The sequence below is a fragment of the Bison bison genome, unplaced genomic scaffold (genome assembly GCF_000754665.1).
Source record: "Bison bison bison isolate TAMUID 2011002044 unplaced genomic scaffold, Bison_UMD1.0 scf7180017862984, whole genome shotgun sequence".
Taxonomy (NCBI): domain Eukaryota; kingdom Metazoa; phylum Chordata; class Mammalia; order Artiodactyla; family Bovidae; genus Bison; species Bison bison.
This window is the reverse complement of record NW_011493556.1, coordinates 1,061,002-1,083,699: the sequence shown is the minus strand read 5'-3', so window position 1 is coordinate 1,083,699 and position 22,698 is coordinate 1,061,002. Positions and strand designations below refer to the sequence as shown.

General features: G+C 38.6%; 1 protein-coding gene across 2 annotated transcripts in view; it reads right to left on the bottom strand.

The window, feature by feature from the left end:
- The window catches only part of NELL2 (NEL-like 2 (chicken)), a 389,871-nt gene that overhangs the window by 7,985 nt on the left and 359,188 nt on the right, over positions 1-22,698 (bottom strand). For both annotated transcript variants that reach the window (XM_010833122.1, XM_010833121.1), the window contains 4 exons: positions 19,902-20,042; positions 8,529-8,722; positions 6,423-6,599; positions 4,478-4,702 (listed from right to left, as the gene is read on the bottom strand). In XM_010833122.1, the coding sequence (XP_010831424.1) occupies positions 4,478-4,702; positions 6,423-6,599; positions 8,529-8,722; positions 19,902-20,042 (737 nt within the window). The remainder of the gene's footprint in view (positions 1-4,477; positions 4,703-6,422; positions 6,600-8,528; positions 8,723-19,901; positions 20,043-22,698) is intronic.

Genomic DNA, 22,698 nt, shown 5'->3' with positions numbered 1-22,698 from the left:
TGACCCACTTTGCGACCGCATGGACTGTAGCACTCCATACCTCCCTGTCCTTCACTACCTCCTGGAGTTTATGTTATATCAGATGCTGTGTGCTTAGCTGCTCAGTTGTGTCTGACTCTTCACGACCCCATGGACTGTAGCCCACCAGGCTTCTCTGTCCATGTGGATTCTCCAGGCAAGAATATTGGAGTAGGTTGCCATGCCCTCATCATAATTTATTTAACCATCTTTCCATTGTTGGGTATTTTGGTTTCTTTTTGATTCTGCATGCCAATTAATGTTGAGGTGAATATTAGGATGCACACAGTTTGTTCCATATTTTAGATTATTTCTTTTGGTTGGATTCTGAGACTCAGGATTAATAAGATTTTCTGGATATTTCTGTGGAGATGGGGATGGGACTAGGAGGTATATGTGTGGCTCTTGATTGTATTTTTCAATGTCACTAACTCTGCAAAAAAACTACAATTCCACTATATCACTGTTAACATTGGAAATTATTGTGAATTTTTCTTTTACTGTAGTATGTGGAAATAATAAATCATTATGTTAGTTTATATTTATTTCAATTATTTAAAAGCTGAATGCTCTCCTCTTTTTTAACAGTTGTATTTTTTCAGTCAGTCAGTCAGTTCAGTCGCTAGTGAATTGTTTATTCATTCTCTGTTATTTATGGGAAAATAAGTATTTTTAATTTTCATGGTTTTAATCTAACAAAGATATCGTATCTGCTGAACATATTTTTCCAGTCTCTAATTGTGATTTTATACTTTGCTAATTTTGTATATCTATAGAAGCTCTAAATTTTTTGAGGTATATTTTATCAGTTTTATGTTAGAAAAGGCATCTCCCTTCTAGAATTTTGATAAATATTTGATTACTTATCTTTATTTTGATTTATTTTTAATATATAACACTTTTTCCACATGGGAATTGTTTTGATACATAGCATACTAGTATATACAACTTACATCCCTCAAATTGCTATCCAGTCATTCCAGTATTCATAGAATAATCCTTTCTTCTCTTTTGATCTACTAAGCTCTTCTGACTATATTACTCCTTGGTAGCTCAGATGGTAAAGAATCTGCCTGCAATGCAGGAAATCTGGGTTCTGATCCCTGGGTCAGGAAAATCCCCTGGAGAATGGAATGGCAACCCAATCCAGTATCCTTGCCTGGAGAATTGCATGGACAGAGAAGCCTGGCCGGCTACAGTCCATGGGGTCGCAAAGAGTTGGATACTACTGAGTGACTTTCACTTTTTATTTGCCTCCTGGTGGCTCAGACGGTAAAGAATATGCCTACAATTCAGGGTTCGATCCCTAGGTTGGGAAGATCCCTTGGAGAAGAAAATGGCGACCCATTCCAGTTTTCTTGCCTGACCCTCTAATATCTCCTCCTTCCTTATTTATCAACTGGGTACATCTCTCTTTATAGCCTGGAACTCAAAGCACAATTGCCTGAAAGCTCTCTGGAGTTGTGTAGTTTCTATCAGATTTAGGTAAGACAGCATTAGTAATTCATTTTTGATGTGAATTCAACTTCCGAGTGAAGGAAACATTTTTTTTTTGGTAACCTAGGCAATTTAATGGAGAAGGCAATGGCACCCCACTCCAGTACTCTTGCCTGGAAAATCCCATGGACGGAGGAGCCTGGTAGGCTGCAGTCCATGGGGTCGAGAAGAGTCGGACATGACTGAGCGACTTCCCTTTCACTTTTCACTTTCATGCATTGGAGAAGGAAATGTCAACCCACTCCAGTGTTCTTGCCTGGAGAATCCCAGGGACAGCGGAGCCTGGTGGGCTGCCACCTATGGGGTCGCGCAGAGTTGAAAACGACTGAAATGACTTAGCAGTGACTTAGCAAGCAATTTAAATTTAAAGATATCTTTAAAAAGGAAAGGGAAGCTCTTAACCCTATTTCTCCCAGCTAACTCTTAATTCCTCAGGAAGTAAGATTGCTTGTTGGACAGCCTCTTAGCACAGTTCATTCTTCCTTCAGAGTGTCCTTCACAGTGAGTAATGTTGTCTCTGTCTGTTTCATGACTTAATGTTTCTGCTGTCCACTACCAACAATAATAATAGCCAACATTTATTGAGCACTTACTCTGAATGTGTATGAAACGTGTAGGAAACTTTTTGTGGGGGCCCTTTCACTTAATTCTTAAAGCAACTTTCTCAAGTAGGCAATATAAATTATTCTTAAGTAAGTAGTATTTTTATTCCAAGTTTTAGGTGAGAAAAACAGAGTCACAGAGAGATTTATAAATGTCCCTTGAGGTGACATTGCTAGTGTGGTGGACCAGGCTCTGAATCCAGGTAGCCTGATTTCAGATGCCCCATTCTTCACCTCTAGACCAGTGCTTTCCTATAGAATATTCTGCCATGATAGAATTGTTCTCTGCATGTGCTGTCTACTATGATAGCCACAAGCACATGTGAGCACTTGAAACGTGGCTCGTGTGACTGAAGAACTGGATTTTTAATTTAATTTCAATGAATTTAAATAACCACATGTGGCTTCTGACTACAGAACCGGATAGCAGAGCTCTAGACGATAACCTGTTGGGGAAAAATTTCCAGGAACAATTTTTGCTGTTTTTGGTTATCATTCTACCCTGGCACAACACCCACACAAGTTGCATTTATCGACTACACCAGTAACTCAGAAGTGGTAGGATAGAGAGACAGTAAATGCAAATAGTGCTTTGACAGTGTCGAACTGTGATGAATGCTTACCTCCAATGCAATCTCTCAAGCCTATTTGGCATAAATTTTATTTTTAATATAGCAAAAAATAAATATAATAAAATGACTATTAGGGATACATTTGGTAGCATTGAGCATATTCTTATAACTCAACTTAATAAGAAGGGAAAAGGGAAATGGCATCAAATAGTAACTTCTGAGAAATGGCAGTTATCTGACAAGAAATGAATCTAATGCCAAAATACACTTTCTGGAAACAATTCTACTAGGAGTCAAAAAGTCCTATTTGTTTGTAAGGCAGTACATGACAAGCTCATTCACACTCTTTACCCCCAGAAAATACTGTAATGTTTTCTGCCTATTACTGATTGCATTTTTCTTGTTGGAAGTATCTGTCTGAGCTATATCTGGTGTGTTTTACATTGCATCATTCAGTATATATTTTTGTTGTCACTGCTCAGAACAATAATCTATTAGGAGATTAAGAGTGTAAAGAGACTCAAATATCTTTGGCAATTAAATGTCAGAAAGTATTGCCCTATTAATCATTAATACCGAAGTTTCTAGATAATGCACCACTAAATGCACTCAAATGTATCCATATTAAATGTATATTAAAGTGGCACTGCATATACATTGCTAGTAACTTTTTGTAGTAAAAGTAACTTTCAAATGTGCTAATGCACTTTTAGAAGACCCCGTTAAATGTTCCTCCCCAAAAGCTGTGCTTGATTGACAAATTGCATTGACTGAAAGAGCTAGAAATTTCGGTGTGAAATAGATAATAATAGTTTGAGATAACTTAAGGCATTTCATATTTCTTTGTCCTGTTACATCAAGTCACTCTAGTAAGAAATTTGTACTATGTGAATCGGAATTAAATTGCTCTACTGAAAAAAAAATTTAAATGGAAATGTTCATTTAAAGAACCAGAGCAGTTAGAGATATGGCTGTGCTATGCTGGGAAAAATCTGACATCTTTGCTTTCTTGTTGTTGTTAAGCTTTTCAGAGTATTAGTTTTAGTGTTGACTCTAAAACTTTGACTCTGAAGTGCAATGACCACTGAATCAAATATTTGTAAGGAACAATAATCCAAGTAGAAAGCTTTCAAGTTTGTCACCATTTTTGAATTCTATATACCCTGTCTACGTTATCAGTATTTTTGTTCTTAGTGAAGTAAAAGACATAATGCTTTATTTTCCTATGAGAATAAAAAGAAAAATCTTTATAATGATTTTTCTCCAGCTGTAGGAATAAAATATGTTAAACAACTCTTAAATTTTTCAACTCAATGTAACTGACCACAACAGACCAAGAAATATGCCCATTTTTGCCATATTGATTTTCACTTTGGAAAATGCAGTATGCTTACCTTGTTGATATATCTTATATCATAAAAAGACTAGATAAAAATCAATAAAATAATACTGTCCTCTATCATGAAAGAAACATGAAGCTTGGTGTTGTACTATTTTTTTAAAAAGATGTGTGCAGTTAGATGCTTTAGGGCAATTTACATAGGTTCTTTCTGTTCCAGTGATATAAATAACCATCATTCTGGTTCCAGACCAAGCACCTCCTTCTCCCTGAAAATGCTTTAGAGGATGCACAGGACAGTCAGCTTTGGCACTAATTAAGCTGAGTGGTCCTCCTCCCAACTCTGAACAGTAAAAGGAAGGAAGGTGCTTCTCACTGGCCACATTAATATCTATGATTCCTGGGCACAGCTGGCCAAGTGCTCCCTACTTGAATATAGTGGGTTTTACCTTGCACTGGCAGAGAGTACACTCAGTGCCATGTTTGATCCAAGAGGACCCAGTGAAGCGAACCACATTCATCTCGTCCAGGCAAGTTTTGGTGATGTCATTGCGGATGGTGTCAGCCTGGCAAGGGTCGGTGACACAGCGTGGGCAGCACTCGTTCTCGGGGAGGACACTGAATTCACACTCCACCTCTGGGCAAGGCAGGGGCCAACAGTCAACTTCCCCTTGCTATAAGGAGAGCAGATGGACAAGGGTAAAGGGAGGGGAAGGGAGGGAACACAGTGTTTACTGAATACTCAATTACTCAATTTCTTTGATGGACATTCATACTTAGACCTTCACAGCCATGAATGTGGTAGGGAATCCACACATGAGATCTATACTGTAGATGGATTATGAAGCTGTCTTCATGGGTTAAATAAGAATAGCAATAAAGGAAAGCAAAAACCAATTCTCTTAAAACAATTAAATGGGCACGTCCTCTCTTTCCCATGACAAAGAACTGTTTACTACAGAAGAGATTTTTACTTAGCTTTTTTGCCTATGAGATGCTTTTTCCTTCCTTTCAGTCTTTTACCCTACTTTCTCATTTATTCCCTTCTGCAAAAAGAAAGTTTTGTCCACTGACAAGAAAGTAAATTGAAATATGAAGGAAATTTGACAGTTTTTCTTTGTTCATTTATACATTTCTCAGTGTATGGACTTTGGGAAAAAAAACAAAACGAGGAGCTGATTTCAGTCATTTTTATTGCACATGGGAAAATTGTGTGAACTGGATCTTTTTAAAACTTAGTTCCCACCTGTTTCCTATTTTCTTCATAATTCTGAGTCTCATGGTCTTGGGAGATGAAAGCAGCCTTCAGGCACAAAACTGACCTTGCTCTTTCAATTGATTTTTGGGTTGAAAGTATAAAAAGGAAGCAACAAAAAAGCATTGCCTTAAAAATATCCTCACACAAATAGAAAGGAAACTAGTCCTAACTTTAAGACTAGTATCTATGTTGGAGGAGGCAATGGCAACCCACTCCAGTACTCTTGCCTGGAAAATCCCATGGTTGGAGGAGCCTGGTGGGCTGCAGTCCAGGGGGTTGCGAAGAGTCGGACACGACTGAGCGACTTCACTTTCACTTTTCACTTTCATGCATTGGAGAAGGAAATGGCAACCCACTCCAGTATTCTTGCCTGGAGAATCCCAGGGATGGGGGAGCCTGGTGGGCTGCCGTCTATGGGTTCACACAGAGTCGGACATGACTGAAGTGACTTAGCAGTATCTATGAAACTTTCTTCTATAAAGACGTGTAGATGAATTTTCATTTATACCATAGAAAGAAGCAAAAAATCTGGCCACATGAAAAATGACTGGGGTCTTCTTATCAAGTCTTTATTTTCTTTTTAACCTATTGTTTCCAGCAGAAGTTTCATATATATATACATTCAACTCTAACATTCTAATATTTATTGCAAATTCAAACTATGTGTAAAACAGGGTTACCGCTGGAATAGTGTTGACAGTAACAATTTTTAGAAAGAAAAAAGGTATTTTGTTTTTGTTTTTGTTTTTTTAAGTCAGAGCATAATTGACAGAAATGGAGTAACAAAAGGTTTACTTGGAAAAAAGGATTTTTTTGAATGCCATTGTTCCGTTCATAACTGTTTTTAAGTAAACCTAGGCTGAGTGGGATTGGGAAAGTGAGGACAGCCTTTTCTTCTTTGGAGCTCTGGAGATTGTCCTGAAAGACGACATGGCATGGTTTACTGCATCTACCCCTGGACACTCCTTCTCAGGTCCTGAATGCAGAACCATCACCTTGTCATCATAACTGGTTCACCTTTTGTAACTTCCAATGCTATGGCCAGGTACTGAATATTGGTGGAGGGGCAGGGAAGGTTGCTTTCCTATTTTGATTCTGGGCGTAATGTTTCCTGAACTTTAGGTAGCCAAACTTACCAGGCAGCGGCACTGCTGGCAATTCTGAACCCAGGTGTCGCCACTATTGTACAAGGTTTCCCCGTTTTGATGGAGGCACTGACTGCTCAGCCTTGGGTCACATTCAGGGCAGCAGAAAAGATCAACTGTGGGATTCTCACAGTCACAGACCATCCGTCGACACATTACAAATCCATTCTGTATGACAAGGAGAAAAAGTAGTTACCAAAAGCCTCTGTTTCTCAATATACTGATATCATGTGTATGTGGGTGTGTCTGTACGTGTGAGTACCTATGTAGATAAACATCTATATATACATTATACATATGTGCTGTGCTGTGCTAAGTCACTGCATTCATGTCCGACTCTTTGGGAGCCTCTGGACCATAGCCTGCCAGGTTCCTCTGTCCATGAGGATTCTCCAGGCAAGAATATTGCAATGGGTTACCATTTCCTCCTCCAGGGGAATATATATAGATATATTTATAATATATCTATATTCACAATTATCTCTCTATATATATACATGTATATTACATAATATATCTAAAATCGGGCTTCCCAGGTGGTGCTAGTGGTAAAGATTCTGCCAGTCAGTGCAGGAGATGCAAGAGACATGGGTTCCATCACTGGGCCAGGAAGATCCTCTGGAGGAGGATATGGCAACCCACTCCAGTATTCTTGCCTGGGAAATCCCATGGACAGAAGAGCCTGGTGGGTTACTGTCCATGGGGCCACAAAGGGTCAGACACAACTGAGTGACTGAGCATCAGCACCATAGCTATAATTTCAGATGTTGATTTGGTAGTTTGAGATAACTCACAGTTTTCTCAATATAACTGATTTTCTTTAAAATTCCTATTTGTAGCTAACACCCAGAAATTACTCAAGCTGGAGAACTTCCAATTTTCTTTCTGCACATTACTGTTTAAATGACTTGACTGGAAAAATTTTTTTCAGAAATAACCAGTATAGAATGATAACCACTGCATGGCTCTTATGTGCAAATAAATTCGTGTATGTATATATAAATTTTTATGTACTTGTAATTTGAATACTAACTAAAGTTTGTTCTGTGTAATGGACTGTATGTTTATATTTGGTAGGTAGTCATCGAGTTTTACACATTATTAAGTTTATAGATATGTTAACTGTATAATTTGTACAAGCTGTTATCAATTTCTTTAATAATAGTTGAGTCCTTGGTATTATTATTTAACTATAATTTAAATTTCTATTATCAACTGGGTACACAGAACACCTCTTAAAACTGAAATATAACCCAAATAGGTGTTTTTTCACTTGCAGGCCATAGCATGTTCATTCTGGCTTCATTTATGCATTCATTCAAATATGATACTGTGCCTATAAAAACATTAGCCTGGTTAGAATCAAAATTCTATCATTGAATAGATAAACACACTGTGGTATTTCTGTACAAAGGAACACTATTCAGTAATAAAAAGGGATGGGTTACTTATACAGGTAACGAATATAATTGAGTGTCAAAGCATAATGCTGAGACAAATGTCAGACACAAAAGAATAAGTATAGTTTTCACTCATATACCTGGGGGATTATTTCCAGGTTGCAGGTGGATACCAAAATCCATGGATGCTCAAGTCCCTTATATAAAATGGCATAGTATTTGCATATAACCTATACATAATCTCCCATATACTTTAAATTATTTCTAGATTACCTATAATATCTAATATAATATAGAACTTATGTAAAAAGTTGCTGGGGTCAGGAAAATGAAAGTTTTGCTTTTCAGAACTTTCTGGAGCTTTCTCCTTAAGTATTTTTCATCCACAGTTAGCTGAATCCATGAATGTGGATCCTGCAGATATGGAAGGCCAACTGTGTTATATGATTCCACTTATATGAGGCTGTAGAAAATACAAATCTAATCTGTAGAAATAGGACACAGTGTTTACTTGTGTCTGGGGCTATGGGATTAAGAAAGGGCAGAGGCCAGCCAACGTGGGTAGGTGGAAATGTTATGTTATATTAATTGTGCAGAGGTTAATCAGATGTATGCATTTGTTTATCAAGCCGTACACTTGAAATACATGCAAATTACACCTTGATAAAAATGGTTACAGTGCTTTGTTTATACCAACCTGACATGAACACACGGAGCACCGGTCATTTTCCAGCACCCAAATCTGACCGTTGTGCTTAATTTTTCCATCGTGGATGCAATCCCCTGTGCAGTTCTTCCCGTGAGGACATCGGCAATCATATCCACCATCCAAGTTAAAGCAAATGGTGTCATTGGCACAGCTGTGCCTCCCAGTTCCACACTCGTCAATATCTACAGCCAAGAAAAAGCAGCAGGCAATGTGCTCAGAATATGCTCTGTTTCAAATAACTGCGATCAGGCAAGTGGTCTCCTGACATAAAGCACTCAACTGTAAATTAATTTTCATCTTACTGGCATGTATTTCCTAGTAATGCTGACTAAAGCAATGTTAATGATCATGGGATTTCACAGGAAAATATCATACTTGATTTTAAACACCAAATAACCTTGGCTAGATTTTCAGCTTTTATATCTCTGTAAATATCATTAGGCTTTATGAAACATATTTTTTTTTTTTTAAAGTTAAGGATAGGACTCAATATATCAAACACAGTTTGGCAGTGGAAATTCTAAAAGTGCCTATGTTTTTTTAATTGGCAAAATCATCCTCAATGTTAAAAAGGTGCTTCCAGAAAATCCCTTCTTCATGGGGGATGAAATGTTATGGAAGCCCTGAGGCATTTTCATCCAGTTTCAAGCCCTATTCTCACAGCCATGTCACTGTCAGGTAAGCTCTTTCCAGCATTCTGCTCAGGTGTTCTGCCCTTAATGGTCCAGGCATTTGCACACTGTCCTTACACCCTGCCCTTCAGCCATGGAAAGGCAAGTGATCACAAGCAATCAGCATCCCTTACAAAGAATTCCCCACTTCTCAGCTTTCCCATTTCGTATCATAATTTCATCTCCTGCCTGACTCAATTGGCACCTGCCCATTCTTCACCTGACTTCAGCTACTCCATGGCAATCGTAGCCTAAAGCATTTTCATACAGATGAAAAGCAAACATATGTTGACCCACAGATCAGGTCCAAGCTAGGAGATGTGATTCATTTTATTTATCCCCATCATTTAAAGGTCATAAGCCAAAATCATTCCAGGGATATTGTACGAGTGGCAGTAAGGACTTATTTCCTATTTCATCTGAGTAAAGGTCAAGAAAAAAGAACTAAATCACAGCAGGAAAAGTGGGATAGAGAGAAAATGGAATGTATAGCTTTTAATCAGCAGAATGTACACTGATTTTCCTTCAAAATTATAGGATTTACTATCTTCCTTAAATGGTTTGATTTCAACATTGTAGAGGAAATAAACTAGTCAAGATTATATTTTAGCCACATTTCAATTCCTAAATATTTAAGTTCTATCACATATGCATTCCTGACAATAAGTAACATGATTATTTCTATGTACTTTGATTTTTATTAGTTCTCATATCAACAAAACCTATGAATTGAGAGGATAGCTGAAAAGATTTCTATTACAGCTATAGTAAACTTTATTATAGGTTGATATGTCAAGGATAATACTGTATAAAAAAGACCATGATAAAAAAATAACAGCATAAGAATACATGAAAATCTTAAAAAATACATTTATATAACTGTATTAATATATACACCTATATATCAGATATATATGTGTATATCAGATCCGAAAAAAATTTTCTTTTGGTGAGGAAATGAACTTTATATAGCAGGTCTATATTTGCTCTATTTGGAATAATAAAGTATCCTCAGAGTTGATATTTGTCTCCATTAAATATTCTTATAATTAGCAATTATAGGAAGCAAAAACACCACCACTGATCATCGTTGTTTGGTCTCTCTGACCACAATCTCTCCAAATACCTCTTAATATATCTTTTAATATCCATTACATATATATATGTTTTATATATTTCACTCTTTAAATATCCACTAATATAAGGACATTATTGCATTAATGGCAATGGCTGGACTTGAACAATCATTTCATTTTGCCTGACATTTAAAGTAAAATTTCTACTAACAGGTTTGTTTGTTTGGTTAAAAGCAGAGAAAGTCCTTGGATTTGATGCAGCAGACAAAGAAGAAAAGATTTTTAGGTACAAAGAGAATATGTACTCAAAGTATATTAATGACCAAGAAATAGAATAAAAAGTTGCTTACAACAATGGTTGGCATGTACTTGTCATACCTGGAGAAATATTAATATTTAAGCAGAAACATCATAGTGGACTAACTCTTACCTTTTGCTATCCTGTGAGATTTGAATTAATTTGAACTTACCTTACCTTTCTTGCTTGTTATCTATACTGGGTTTCTCAGTGCAGAAACTATTCTCAATTGAATGGTAGTATAAAATTTTGGAATTTATTTTTATATACAGTTTTATTGTAAGATTCCTACATTACATATACATAAAGAGTGTATATTCTGCTTTGAAAATTATACTATAGTATACAGAAATTCCAACTTTAAAAATATTGATTATTTCTTTAGTGAGTGATTGGAGAAATAATGTTGTCAAAGCCACTGGTCAAGTCTCAGTTCCTGTCTTCAGCTGACAGCAGTTTCTGACACATGTCCTTCCCTCTCCCTGACAAATTTCATTTACTTGCTTCCTATCACACTAGTATACTGAAGCTGAAGCTCTAATACTTTGGCCACCTGATGGGAAGAGCCAACTCATTGGAAAAGACCCTGATGCTAGGAACCATTGAAGGCAGGAGGAGAAGGGGGCGACACAGGATGAGATGGTTAGATAGCATCACCGACTCAATGGACATGAATTTGAGCAAACTCCAGGAGATAGTGAAGGACAGGGAAGCCTGGCATGCCGCAGTCCATGGGGTCACAAAGAATCAGACATGACTGAGTGACTGAACAACATCACATTGGTAGCTCTTTCTGAATCTTTCTTCTGCCCACATACTCATTCTCCAGGTGTGGCAAAAACATTATGGATAAGATTTAGGCAAGAAAAGAGGAGGTAAAGAGTGGTCTAGTCAGAGGTAAGAGTGTGTTTGAGCCCCAAAGTTCAGAGCCATTAAGTGTATTAGAGAATCAAAAGTGTTGGTATGACTTAAATGGCCAGGGAGAGCAGAGTGGGGAGACACGCTGAAGGGTTCTCGGGGCTCAGTTAAAGGTCATGTTATAAGAAATTTGAACATTATAATGAAGTCTATCAAATGTCCTTTTAGGGAATTGCAAAAAAACTATTCACATATCCATTTTAGAAATATTCCTCTGGCTTCATTTTGGAAAAGGGACTTAAAATGGATTAGAACTTTCAATTAGAAGACCAATTAGTAGACTGTTCAGTATTCCAGGAAAGAGATGGTCATATAATAAAAGTAAACACCAAAGTCTAAGTACATTCATGTAATGACTCATTTAATCCTCACAACAACTGTGAAAACTACAGTTATAATCCCCATTGTATAGATCAGGGAACTGAGGCAGAAACATGTTGCATAACTTTCTCAAGATCACACAGCTAGTAAGGTATAGATAGAGCACAGAGGGGAACCCAATCTGTCAGGCTCCAAGTCTGTGTTCTTAGGCATAATGCTGTACTTAATAGTAGCAGTGGGGATGCACACATAGAAATAACAAAGATGAAGCCATTTAGTGATTTGTCGGCTTCAGAGACTAAGGAGAGAGAGGGGTCATGAATGATTAGATTTCTGGCTTGGAAAATTTGGTAGATGCTATTTACATAATGAAGAGCAAGATTTTGATAGGGAGTGGTAATGTTGCAGAGAAGAACCAATTCTGACTCCAGGTTGGAACTATTTCCTTGACTTGCTTTTAGTCAGTCAGTCAGTTCAGTCGCTGAGTCGTGTCCGACTCTTTGCGACCCCGTGAATCGCAGCACACCAGGCCTCCCTGTCCATCACCAACTCCTGGAGTTCACTCAAACTCACGTCCATCGAGTCAGTGATGCCATCCAGCCATCTCATCCTCTGTTGTCCCCTTCTCCTCCTGCCCCCAACTCCTCCCAGCATCAGAGTCTTTTCCAATGAGTCAACTCTTCACATGAGGTGGCCAAAGTACTGGCGTTTCAGCTTTACATCAGTCCTTCCAAAGAACACCCAGGACTGATGTCCTTCAGAATGGACTGGTTGGATCTCCTTGCAGTCCAAGGGACTCAAGAGTCTTCTCCAACACCACAGTTCAAAAGCATCAATTCTTCAGTGCTCAGCCTTCTTCACAGTCCAACTCTCACATTCATACATGACTACTGGAAAAACCATAGCCTTGACTAGACGGACCTTTGTTGGCAAAGTAATGTCTCTGCTTTTGACTTGCTTTACCTTGCTGTTATCATAATCATTCAATAAGAGGTCCCGCCCCTGTCTGACTGTTAAACTAAAGTGCCGTTGTTCAGCTCACAGAGAATCAGACCCTCTCCACCTGTGAAAAGAAGAGATTAACACATCCCTTCCTTGATTCTCTGGAGAAGGAAATGGCAACCCACTCCAGGATTTTAGCCTGAAAAATTCTATGGACAGATTAGCCTGGTGGGCTTCAGCCCATGGAGTTGCAGAGAATCAGACACAACTGAGCGACTAACAATTTCACTTTCTTTCCCTGATGCTTGCCATTCCCAGAGATGTTTTGTAGAACTGATGGGTGCTTTTTACTTTATTTCTTCATTGCTTTTCCATCTATTCACACACTGTTGAAGCCTAGCTTGAAGGATTTTGAGCATCATGTTGCTAGTAGGCTAAATGAGTGCAATTGTGCGGTAGTTTGAACATTCTTTGGCATTGCCTTTCTTTGGGATTGCGATGAAAATGGACCTTTTCTAGTCCTGGGGCCACTGCTGAGTTTTCCAAATTTCCTGGCATATTGAGTGCAGCACTTTCACAGCATCATCTTTTAGGATTTGAAATAGGTCAGCTGGAATTCCATCACCTCCTCTAGCTTTGTTGGTAGTGATGTTTTCTAAAGCCCACTTGACTTTACACTCCAGGATGTCTGGTTCTAGGTGAGTGATCACACCATCGTGGTTATCTGAGTCATGAAGATCTTTTTTTGTATAGTTCTGTGTATTCTTGCCACCTCTTCTTAATATCTTCTGCTTCTTAATACTGTTTCTGTCCTTTATTGTGCCATGTTTACATGAAATGTTCCCTTTATGTCTCGTTTTCTTGAAGAGATCTCTGATCTTTCCCATTCTATTGTTTCCTCAATTTCTTTGTATTGATCACTGAAGAAGGCTTTCTTATCTCTCCTTGCCATTCTTTGGACTCTGAATTCAAATGGGTATATCTTTCCTTTTCTCCTTTGTCTTTCACTTCTCTTCTTTTTTTCAGCTATTTGTAAGGCCTCCTCAGACAATCATTTTGCCTTTTTGCATTTCTTTTTCTTGGAGATAGTTTAGATCGTCACCTCCTGTACCATGTTATGAAACTCTGTCCATAGTTCTTCAGGTACTCTGTCTATCATATCTGATCCCTTGAATCTATTTGTCACTTCCACTGTATAATTGTAAGGGATTTGACTTAGGTCATACTTGAATGGTCTAGTGGTTTTCCCTACTGTCTTCAATTTAAGTCTGGATTTGGCAATAAGGAGTTCATGATCTGAGTCACAGTCAGCTCCCAGTCTTATTTTTGTTGACCACATAGAGCTTCTCCATCTTGGCTGCAAAGAATATAATCAACATGATTTTGGTACTGACTGTCTGGTGATGTCCATGTGTAGAATCTTCTTTTGTGTTGCTGAAAGAGGGTGTTTGCTTCTCTTGGCAAAACTCTGTTAGCCTTTTACCTGCTTTGTTTTGTACTCCAAGGCCAAATTTGCCTGTTATTCTAGGTGTCTCTTGACTTCCTACTTTTGCATTCCAGTCCCCTATAATAAAAAGGACATTTTTGGGGGGGTGTTAGTTCTAGAAGGTCTTGTAGGTCTTTATAGAACTGTTCAACTTCAGCTTCTTCAGCATTACTGGATGGGGCATAGACTTGGATTACTGTGATAATGAAAGGTTTGCCTTGGAAACAAACAGAGATCATTTTGTTGTTTTTGAGATTGCATCCAAGTACTGCATTCTGGACTCTTGTTGACTGTGATGGCTACTCCATTTCTTCTAAGGGATTCTTGCCCACAATGGTAGATATAATGATCATCTGAGTTAAATTCACCCATTCCAGGCCATTTTAGTTCACTAATTCCTAAAATGTCGATGTTCACTCTTGCCATCTCCTCTGACCACTTCCAATTTGCCTTGATTCATGGACCTAACATTCCAGGTTCCTATGCATTACTGCTCTTTACTACATAGTGAGAGAGTCAGTTCCTAGGCAGGTTGATAAGGAGTCTAGGGGTCCCCAAGGAGAGAGGGGTGTGGAATTCTCAAGGAGGAAGAAAGGACAAATTTTTTTTCTTTCTCCACATTCCTTAGGATTATATAACAATAATGTATCCTGCCTGAGGACAATCTCTGGATTAAGGATAGTCTCTGGATTAAACCTTCTGTTATCTTAAAATGTAAATTATGGGAGTAGACCTGGTCTTTACAAGGATGTATCCTGCCTGAAGACAGTTTCTGGATTAAACCTTCTGGCTAATTCTATTATCTTAAAATGTAAATTATGGGAGTAGGTCTGGTGAGGTCTTTACAACCTCCAGACATTCTTTGGATTCATTGGAGAGTATATAACTTCATTGTTAACACTAGCAAGCGGGTACTCTTTCTACCCCCTTCTGATGCCTATGTCAGAAGCTTTCTCTATCTCCTTTATACTTTAATAAAACTTTATTACACAAAAGCTCTGAGCGATCAAGCCTTGACTTCTTTTCCTCCAGGGACTAAGAATCCTGGTGTCTTCACATGATTCAACAACAACCTTTCAATAGGACTTGACTTCCATCACCAGTCACATCCATAACTGGGTGTTGTTTTTGCCTTGGCTCCATCTCTTCATTCTTTCTGGAGTTATTTCTCCACTGATCTCCCTTGGAGTTCATCTCTCAGTGTCCTATCTTTTTGCCTTTTCATGCTGTTCATGGGGTTTTCAAGGCAAGAATTCTGAAGTGGTTTGCCATTCTCTTCTCCAGTGGACCATGTTTTGTCAGAACTTTCCATCATGACCTGACCATCTTGGGTGGCCCTGCATGGCATGGCTCATAGTTTCATTGAATTAGACAAGGCTGTGGTCCATGTGATCAATTTGTTTAGTTTTCTGTGATTGTGGTTTTCATTCTGTCTGCCCTGTGATAGATAAGGACAGGCTCAAGGAAGTTTTTGATGGGAGAGACTAACTGAGGGGGAAACTGGTTCTGATGGGTGGGGCCATGCTCAGTAAATCTTCAGTCCAGTTTTCTGGTGATTGGTGGGGCTGTGTTCCCTCCCTGTTGTTTGACCTGAAGTCAAACTATGGTGTAGGTAATGAAGATAATGGTGACCTCCTTCACATGGTCCCATGCAGGCAATGCCACGCTCAGTGCCCCTGACCTTGTAGCAGGCCACTGTTGACCCATGTCTCCACCGGAGACTCCTGGACACTCATGGGCAAGTCTGGGTCAGTCTCTTGTGGGGTCCCTGCTCCTTTCTCCTGGGTCCTGGTGTGCACAAGGTGACTGTATAGAGCTTCTCTATCTTTGGCTGCAAATAATATAATCAATCTGATTTCGATATTGACCATCTGGTGATGTCCATGTGTAGAGTCATCTCTTGTGTTGTTGAAATAGGGTGTTTTCTGTGACTACTGTGTTCTCTTGGCCTTTCCCTCTCTATTCTGCCTTTTGACTTTAGTTCCTCATTGCTTTTGATTTAGTTCCTCATTCCCTTGATTTAAGGTAAGAATTTGTAGTATTTGTTTTGAACATAATACTCAAAGATACTACCATATAAACATTTTTTTTTTTAGTCATACAAGTTCAAAAACACCCACCAAGTATAAAGATAATCTAGAAATAAAAGCTTTAAATAAAAGGAAATGTGGGCATGAAATGCAATATTCCTTCACGGAAAAAAATACTTGGCCTTGTTCTCAGAGAGAGACAAATTTTCAGGCACATTAAAAATGATGATGTGGATAAGAAAACCTTGCACATTTCCTGGGGATTAAATGTCTACACCTCCGAGGTAAATGGATGAGCAAAATAATTTACAGTTTGTATGCATGCAGTTTATTAACATGTATGTTGTAGATTACAGTCTAAAAAGTACAAAGTTATTTATACATATCTTCAAACATGACTATTATACTTAAGAATAATTGTAAACCTACTGCTGTGGATTTGTCCATGTTGAAATGCTTCTTGTTTTTTTCCCCAGCACAGAAATACGGAACTTGATCAGATATAACCATAGTCTTAAAATGGCATCCTTCTAAATGCTAATATTACAATTCTACAGATCACTGAAATTGCAGTAAGTAGATAGTTGTTAAAAAGAAGCATTTTAGTTCTCTTTTATATGACAAAGGTTAGTACTTTTAAAAGAATTCTTCAGATCACACTGTCCTTGAAAGAGTAGTAGATTTTTACGATAATCATTATAAATTCTATTGGAAGATAGTTGAATTATCTTTACAGAATTGTGGGTTTTTTTTTTTAAGAATAAGATTTCCCACTCTTTATGTATTTACGGAATTTCCTCAAAAAGCCTTTTCTGTGTAGGCATTTCACAAAATCCGTTACTTCCCTATATTTATCTGTATCATGTGTTATTTTAATGATTAGTTTTCCTTGTTACTTTTGGACACTTAATGAATGCACTCGTTATGTTTTGTCATTTTCACCAGACTAGTATGTATTTACTGTATGGAAGGAAGTAGAAGTGTTAATCGCTAAGTTGTGTCCAACTCTTTGCGACCCTATGGATTGTAGCCCACCAGGCTCCTCTCTCCATGGGATTTCACATGCAAGAATATTGGAATGGGTAGCCACTCCCTCCTCCAGGGAATCTTCCCAACCCAGGGATTGAACCCAGGTCTCCCGCATTGCAAGTAGATAGATTCTTTACCATCTGAGACACCAGCGAGGTGGTGTATACCATATATATGATTTACTGTATATCATACCATATGTCTGGGGAAAAGTGAAGTACTTCTCTCTTCTCAGTTAAATAAGAAGCAGAGTAATTAACAGAGAAAGAAGAGAAAGTGGTATCTGAGATGTGAGGAGGGTAGAGAAGTTATGACATGATTGCATCAGAGAGTTGCAGTGGAAATTAATGCACATTGCTGATGGCTCTTGCAGCGGGTAGTTTAACAAAATGGCCAGCAACAATTCTCACCATTTACTATTTATGCTCTTTGGTAATCCTCTCTCCTTGGACTTATTGAGTGGCTTCTAACAGATAGACTATGGGAGAAGTGGTGAAATGCCAAATCTGAGATTTAGTTGTGGAAGACTGTTTCTGCCATCTTGGGCACATGCTGTCTCTTGGAATGCTTTTTCTAGGAGAAGCCAGCCCCTAGCCCTCTGGAGTGGCTCATGGGTTAAAGAAACAAGCCCTGACAACAGCAGTGTTAGTGACCTTAGAAACAGATTCCCTTTCCCTCCACTCCTATCCCAGACAAGACAGAGATGAGACCACATCTCTGGGCAGCAACTTGATATTAGTAACTTCACTAGAAACCTGAACCAGAGGAATCCAGCTAAGCTGTCATACATTCCTTATCCAGAAGCTGTGAGATAATTTATTATTTTCAGTGGCTACACTTTGGGGGTTACTTTTTATGCATCAGGAGATAACTAATACAGCCCTTTTGAGACATGTGGTCATAAACTTGAAAGATACTGAAAGAAGTTACAAATGTAAAGTAAGATAGAGGTATGTATTTTTTTTAGTCACATTTTGATGCACAGAAAGGGAAAGCAAGCAAAATTAAAGAGCAGAAGAAGAAAAGATAGGGAAAAGGAGGAGATGAAATAAAGACACATTTTTAGCTTTGCTCTCTATATTTCTGTATGATTGAATTATTTATAATCAGTTTATGTTTATTCTTTATGTGTATAATTTAAAATACAAGACTGCTAAAAAAAGCAGCATTGAAGACTTCTTCCTGATAATACACTACAGAAACAGGCAATATAGTTTATCAGGGAAGGGCAAAATCACAGGGTTTGATCTGCTTCTTGAACAGCATTCTCATAAGCACAAGGTAAAGCCTTCGGATCACAGCTAAGGGTTATTTGCAAATGCTAGGTTTTAGCCCCCGGTAAGGCAGGAGCCTGGTAGGCTGCAGTCCATGGGGTCGCTAGGAGTCGGACACGACTGAACGACTTCACTTTCACTTTTCACTTTCATGCATTGGAGAAGGAAATGGCAACCCACTCCAGTGTTATTGTCTGGAGAATCCCAGGGACGGGGGAGCCTCATGGGCTGCCGTCTCTGGAGTCGCACAGAGTTGGACATGACTGAAGTGACTTAGCAGCAGTAGCAGCAGCAAGGCAGCAGCATTCCCATTCCATGTAAAAATCCAGATGAACACTCTGTGCAAGGTCCAGAGCTCTGCAGCTGTTGGCAAAGCGCACACAGAACCTTGGCATCTATCACCCAAGTCTGCGTCACTTTTCTTTGTGTGAAAACCTCTAGAGGCCCGAGGATAAAAGGCATCTCATCATTTAAGCATCAAGTACTGTTAAGTTAGATTCTCCAAGGCTTTCATCGACTGTGTCATTTTAACCTCATCATTCTCTCAGGCTGTTACTCGATGAAGGTGTAAACACCAATGGAGAAAACAAAGACTTCTTGAGGTCTGTTTTGTTTCCCGAGTCCATGCCAAACCCTTTTGGTGTGGGTAGTTTCCTTGGCAATTATTCACTGTGCTTTGCTTACTCTGCCCACCTTCTAAAATGTATGCCCCTTAATAGTGGATATAAAGGAGCAGAATTGTCAATTCACTGAAAATAAGACAAAATTACTACTAAATAATTGAATATAATCTGATTAAATTTCCATTCCTATTAGATTGACATCTTTTAAGCACGGACCATACCTTCTGCTGGCAACATTTACTAAACATCTGACTTTGCCAGGCAAAAGATACATCAGGAATAGCCCAGAGAAGCATGTATCATGTTTTTCTTGGCCATGTCATTGTCCTATTTTCTCTCACCTCATTTTCCCTCTATCCTGCTTTCACCTGTTTTTCTACGTCTTTTTGGGTCAGATTTTTACATGCTGCCATTAAAAAATTTATCTGATACTAGAGGTTTATTTATTCTAAAAATATCCTTCAACAAAGTATCCACAGAAAACTGGTTTGCTGTTGCAAGTATTAATTATTCACAAATCAATTAATTATTATAATTAGGATGCAAAAGTTAGATTTTAACATGTTTCCAATCACTTGTAAAAACACACAGCAAAAATCACCAATACCTGAAATATGATATCAATGTCAACTAATTATGTCTTACTGAACGTGTCTCAATTTCAAGACCTTAAACTCTAGGTCTTTTCCTGACCTTCACACGATTCGCCACTTGGTGAAAACATCCCATTGTCATGGTAGCCATCTCTGCATTCACAGTGGTACCATCCAGGCAGGTTGATGCAGTTAGCACGGCTGTCACACTGAACAAAGCCATCAGAGCACTCATCGATGTCTGGGAAAGAAAACACAAATGAAATGTTATACAATTGTTGCCTCTCTCTCTAAGAAACTAAAATATTCTGTTAGACAGGTACTAAAATATTCAGTGCCAGCAAATCCTTAAAACTGAGAAAATATAAAATAAAGGCAGCCTACTTGGTTGTTTTTGACAGCTATACAGAAGAATGCAGTGGTATTAGTAATAGGACAAACATCTGGACAGTTTCCCTGCTGCAAAAGTCACCCCACTGCAGAAAATGGAAAAAGAAAAGCATCTATGATATTCATTAGTGCTGCTCGCCAAATACTTCCCGCTCTTCTTCTGGACACAAGCTAGGATTGCCGTGTGACCTCCTGAAGCCAACTAGGGAAGTGATATGTGTCACTTCTAGGCAGAATCTTAAAGATGCAGTGTGTGGATTTGCACATATTCTCTCCCCATCACAATGACCAGTGATTTCCAGGACCTCTGAAGTTCAACCTGAGTCCTGAGTGAAGATAATATGGGGCATAGTCCTCCTCTACTTGCGGTGGACATACAGTAAGAGCAAGAAATAAACCTTTTTGCTTTAAGTCACTGAGATTTTAGAGTCTTTTATTACTATCAACATAATCTCTAGTATATGGCAATAGCATTCATGCATCAATATGCTTCTGATTTTTGAAAATATATCTCATTTATGTCACCTTTTAATTGGTTCATATATATCATTAACTCATTCAACCCTCAAAAAAGATCTTGATATGTAGACAGTATATTGAATATATGGGAAAAAAAATGAGGTAAAAGGAAATACTGGGATATAACCAAGGTCACCTAAAAGTTCATGGTAGCCTAACTTCCAGCTGTGTGTTCCTTCTTACAAGTAGACATAGGTTCAAATTGGCAAAATTACCTAAACAGAGTATGCATCTTGAGTCTAATATATTGGTTCCAGTAGCTTTTTACTAATCCCAAATGCTATGAGGTCATTATTCTCCTTATTCAGTTTGTTGATAAATGGGAACATCTGGCTCTCATCCAAGTCTCTTTACTCATTCACAGAAGAAAAAGTAATGCCTAGAGTTGCCTGGCAGACTGTCCCCTTCTTCTTATATATCGTCTGGGTTTCTGGACGCGTGGGGTTGCCTCAGTTCAGTCACTCAGTCATTTCCGACTCTTTGCAACACCATGGACTGCAGCACACCAGGCTTCCCTGTCCATTGCCAACTCCCAGAGCTTACTCAAACTCATGTCCATTGAGTCAGTGATGCCATAAACCATCTCATCCTTTGTTATCCCCTTCTCCTCCTGCCTTCAATCTTTCCCAGCATCAGGGTCTTTTCCAATGAGTCAGTTCTTCACATCAGGTGGCCAAAGTATTGGGAGTTTCAGCTTCAGCACTGGTCCTTCAAATTAATATTCAGGACTGATTTCCTTTAGGATTGACTGATTGGATCTCCTTGCCATCCAAGGAACTCTCAAGAGTCTTCTCCACAGTTTTAAAGCATGAATTCTTCAGTGCTCAGCTTTCTTTAGGGTCCAACTCTAACATCCATACATGACTACTGGAAAAACCATAGCTTTGACTAGACAGATGTTTATTGGCAAAGTAATGTCTCTGCTTTTTAATATGCTGTCAAGGTTGGTCATAGCTTTTCTTCCAAGGAGCAACCATCTTTTAATTTCATTGCTGCAGTCACCATCTGCAGTGATTTTGGAGCCCCCCAAAATAAAATCTCTCACTGTTTCCATTGTTTCCCCATGTATTTGCCATGAAGTGATGGGGACAGATGCCATGATCTTAGTTTTCTGAATGTTGAGCTTTAAACCAACTTTTTCACTCTCTTCTTTCACTTTCATCAAGAGGCTCTTTAGTTCTTCACTTTCTGCCAAAAGGGTAATGTCATCTGAATATCTGAGGTTATTGACATTTCTCCCAGCAATCTTGATTCCAGCTTGTGCTGCATCCAGCCTGGCATTTTGCATGATGTATTCTGCATATAAGTTAAATAAGCAGGGTGACAATATACAGCCTTGAAGTATTCCTTTCCTGATTTGGAACCAGTCTGTTTTTCAACGTCCAGTTCTAATTGTTGCTTCTTGACCTGCATACAGATTTCTCAGGAGGCAGGTCAGGTGGTTTGGTATTTCCATCTCTTTCAGAATTTTCCAATTTGTTGTGATCTACACAGTCAAAGGCTTCGGTGTGATCAATAAAGCAGAAGCAGATGCTTTTCTGGAACTCTCTTGCTTTTTCGATGATCCAATGGATGTTGGCAATTTGATTTCTGTTTCCTCCACTTTTTCTAAATCCAGCTTGAAGATCTGGAAGTTCACAGTTCATGTACTGTTGAACTCTGGCTTGAAGAATTCTGAGCATTACTTTGCTAGCATGTGAGATGAGTGCAATTGTGTGGTAGTTTGCGTATTCTTTGGTATTGCCTTTCTTTGGGATTGGAATGAAAATGGACCTTTTCCAGTCCTGTGGCCACTGCTGAGTTTTCCAAATTTCCTGGCATCTTGAGTCCAGCAGTTTCACAGCATCATCTTTTAAGATTTGAAATAGCTCAACTGGAATTCCATCATCTCCACTAGCTTTGTTGGTAGTGATGCTTCCTAAGGCCCACTTGACTTTGCATTCCAGGATGTCTGGCTCTAGGTGAGTGATCACAGCATCATGGGGTTG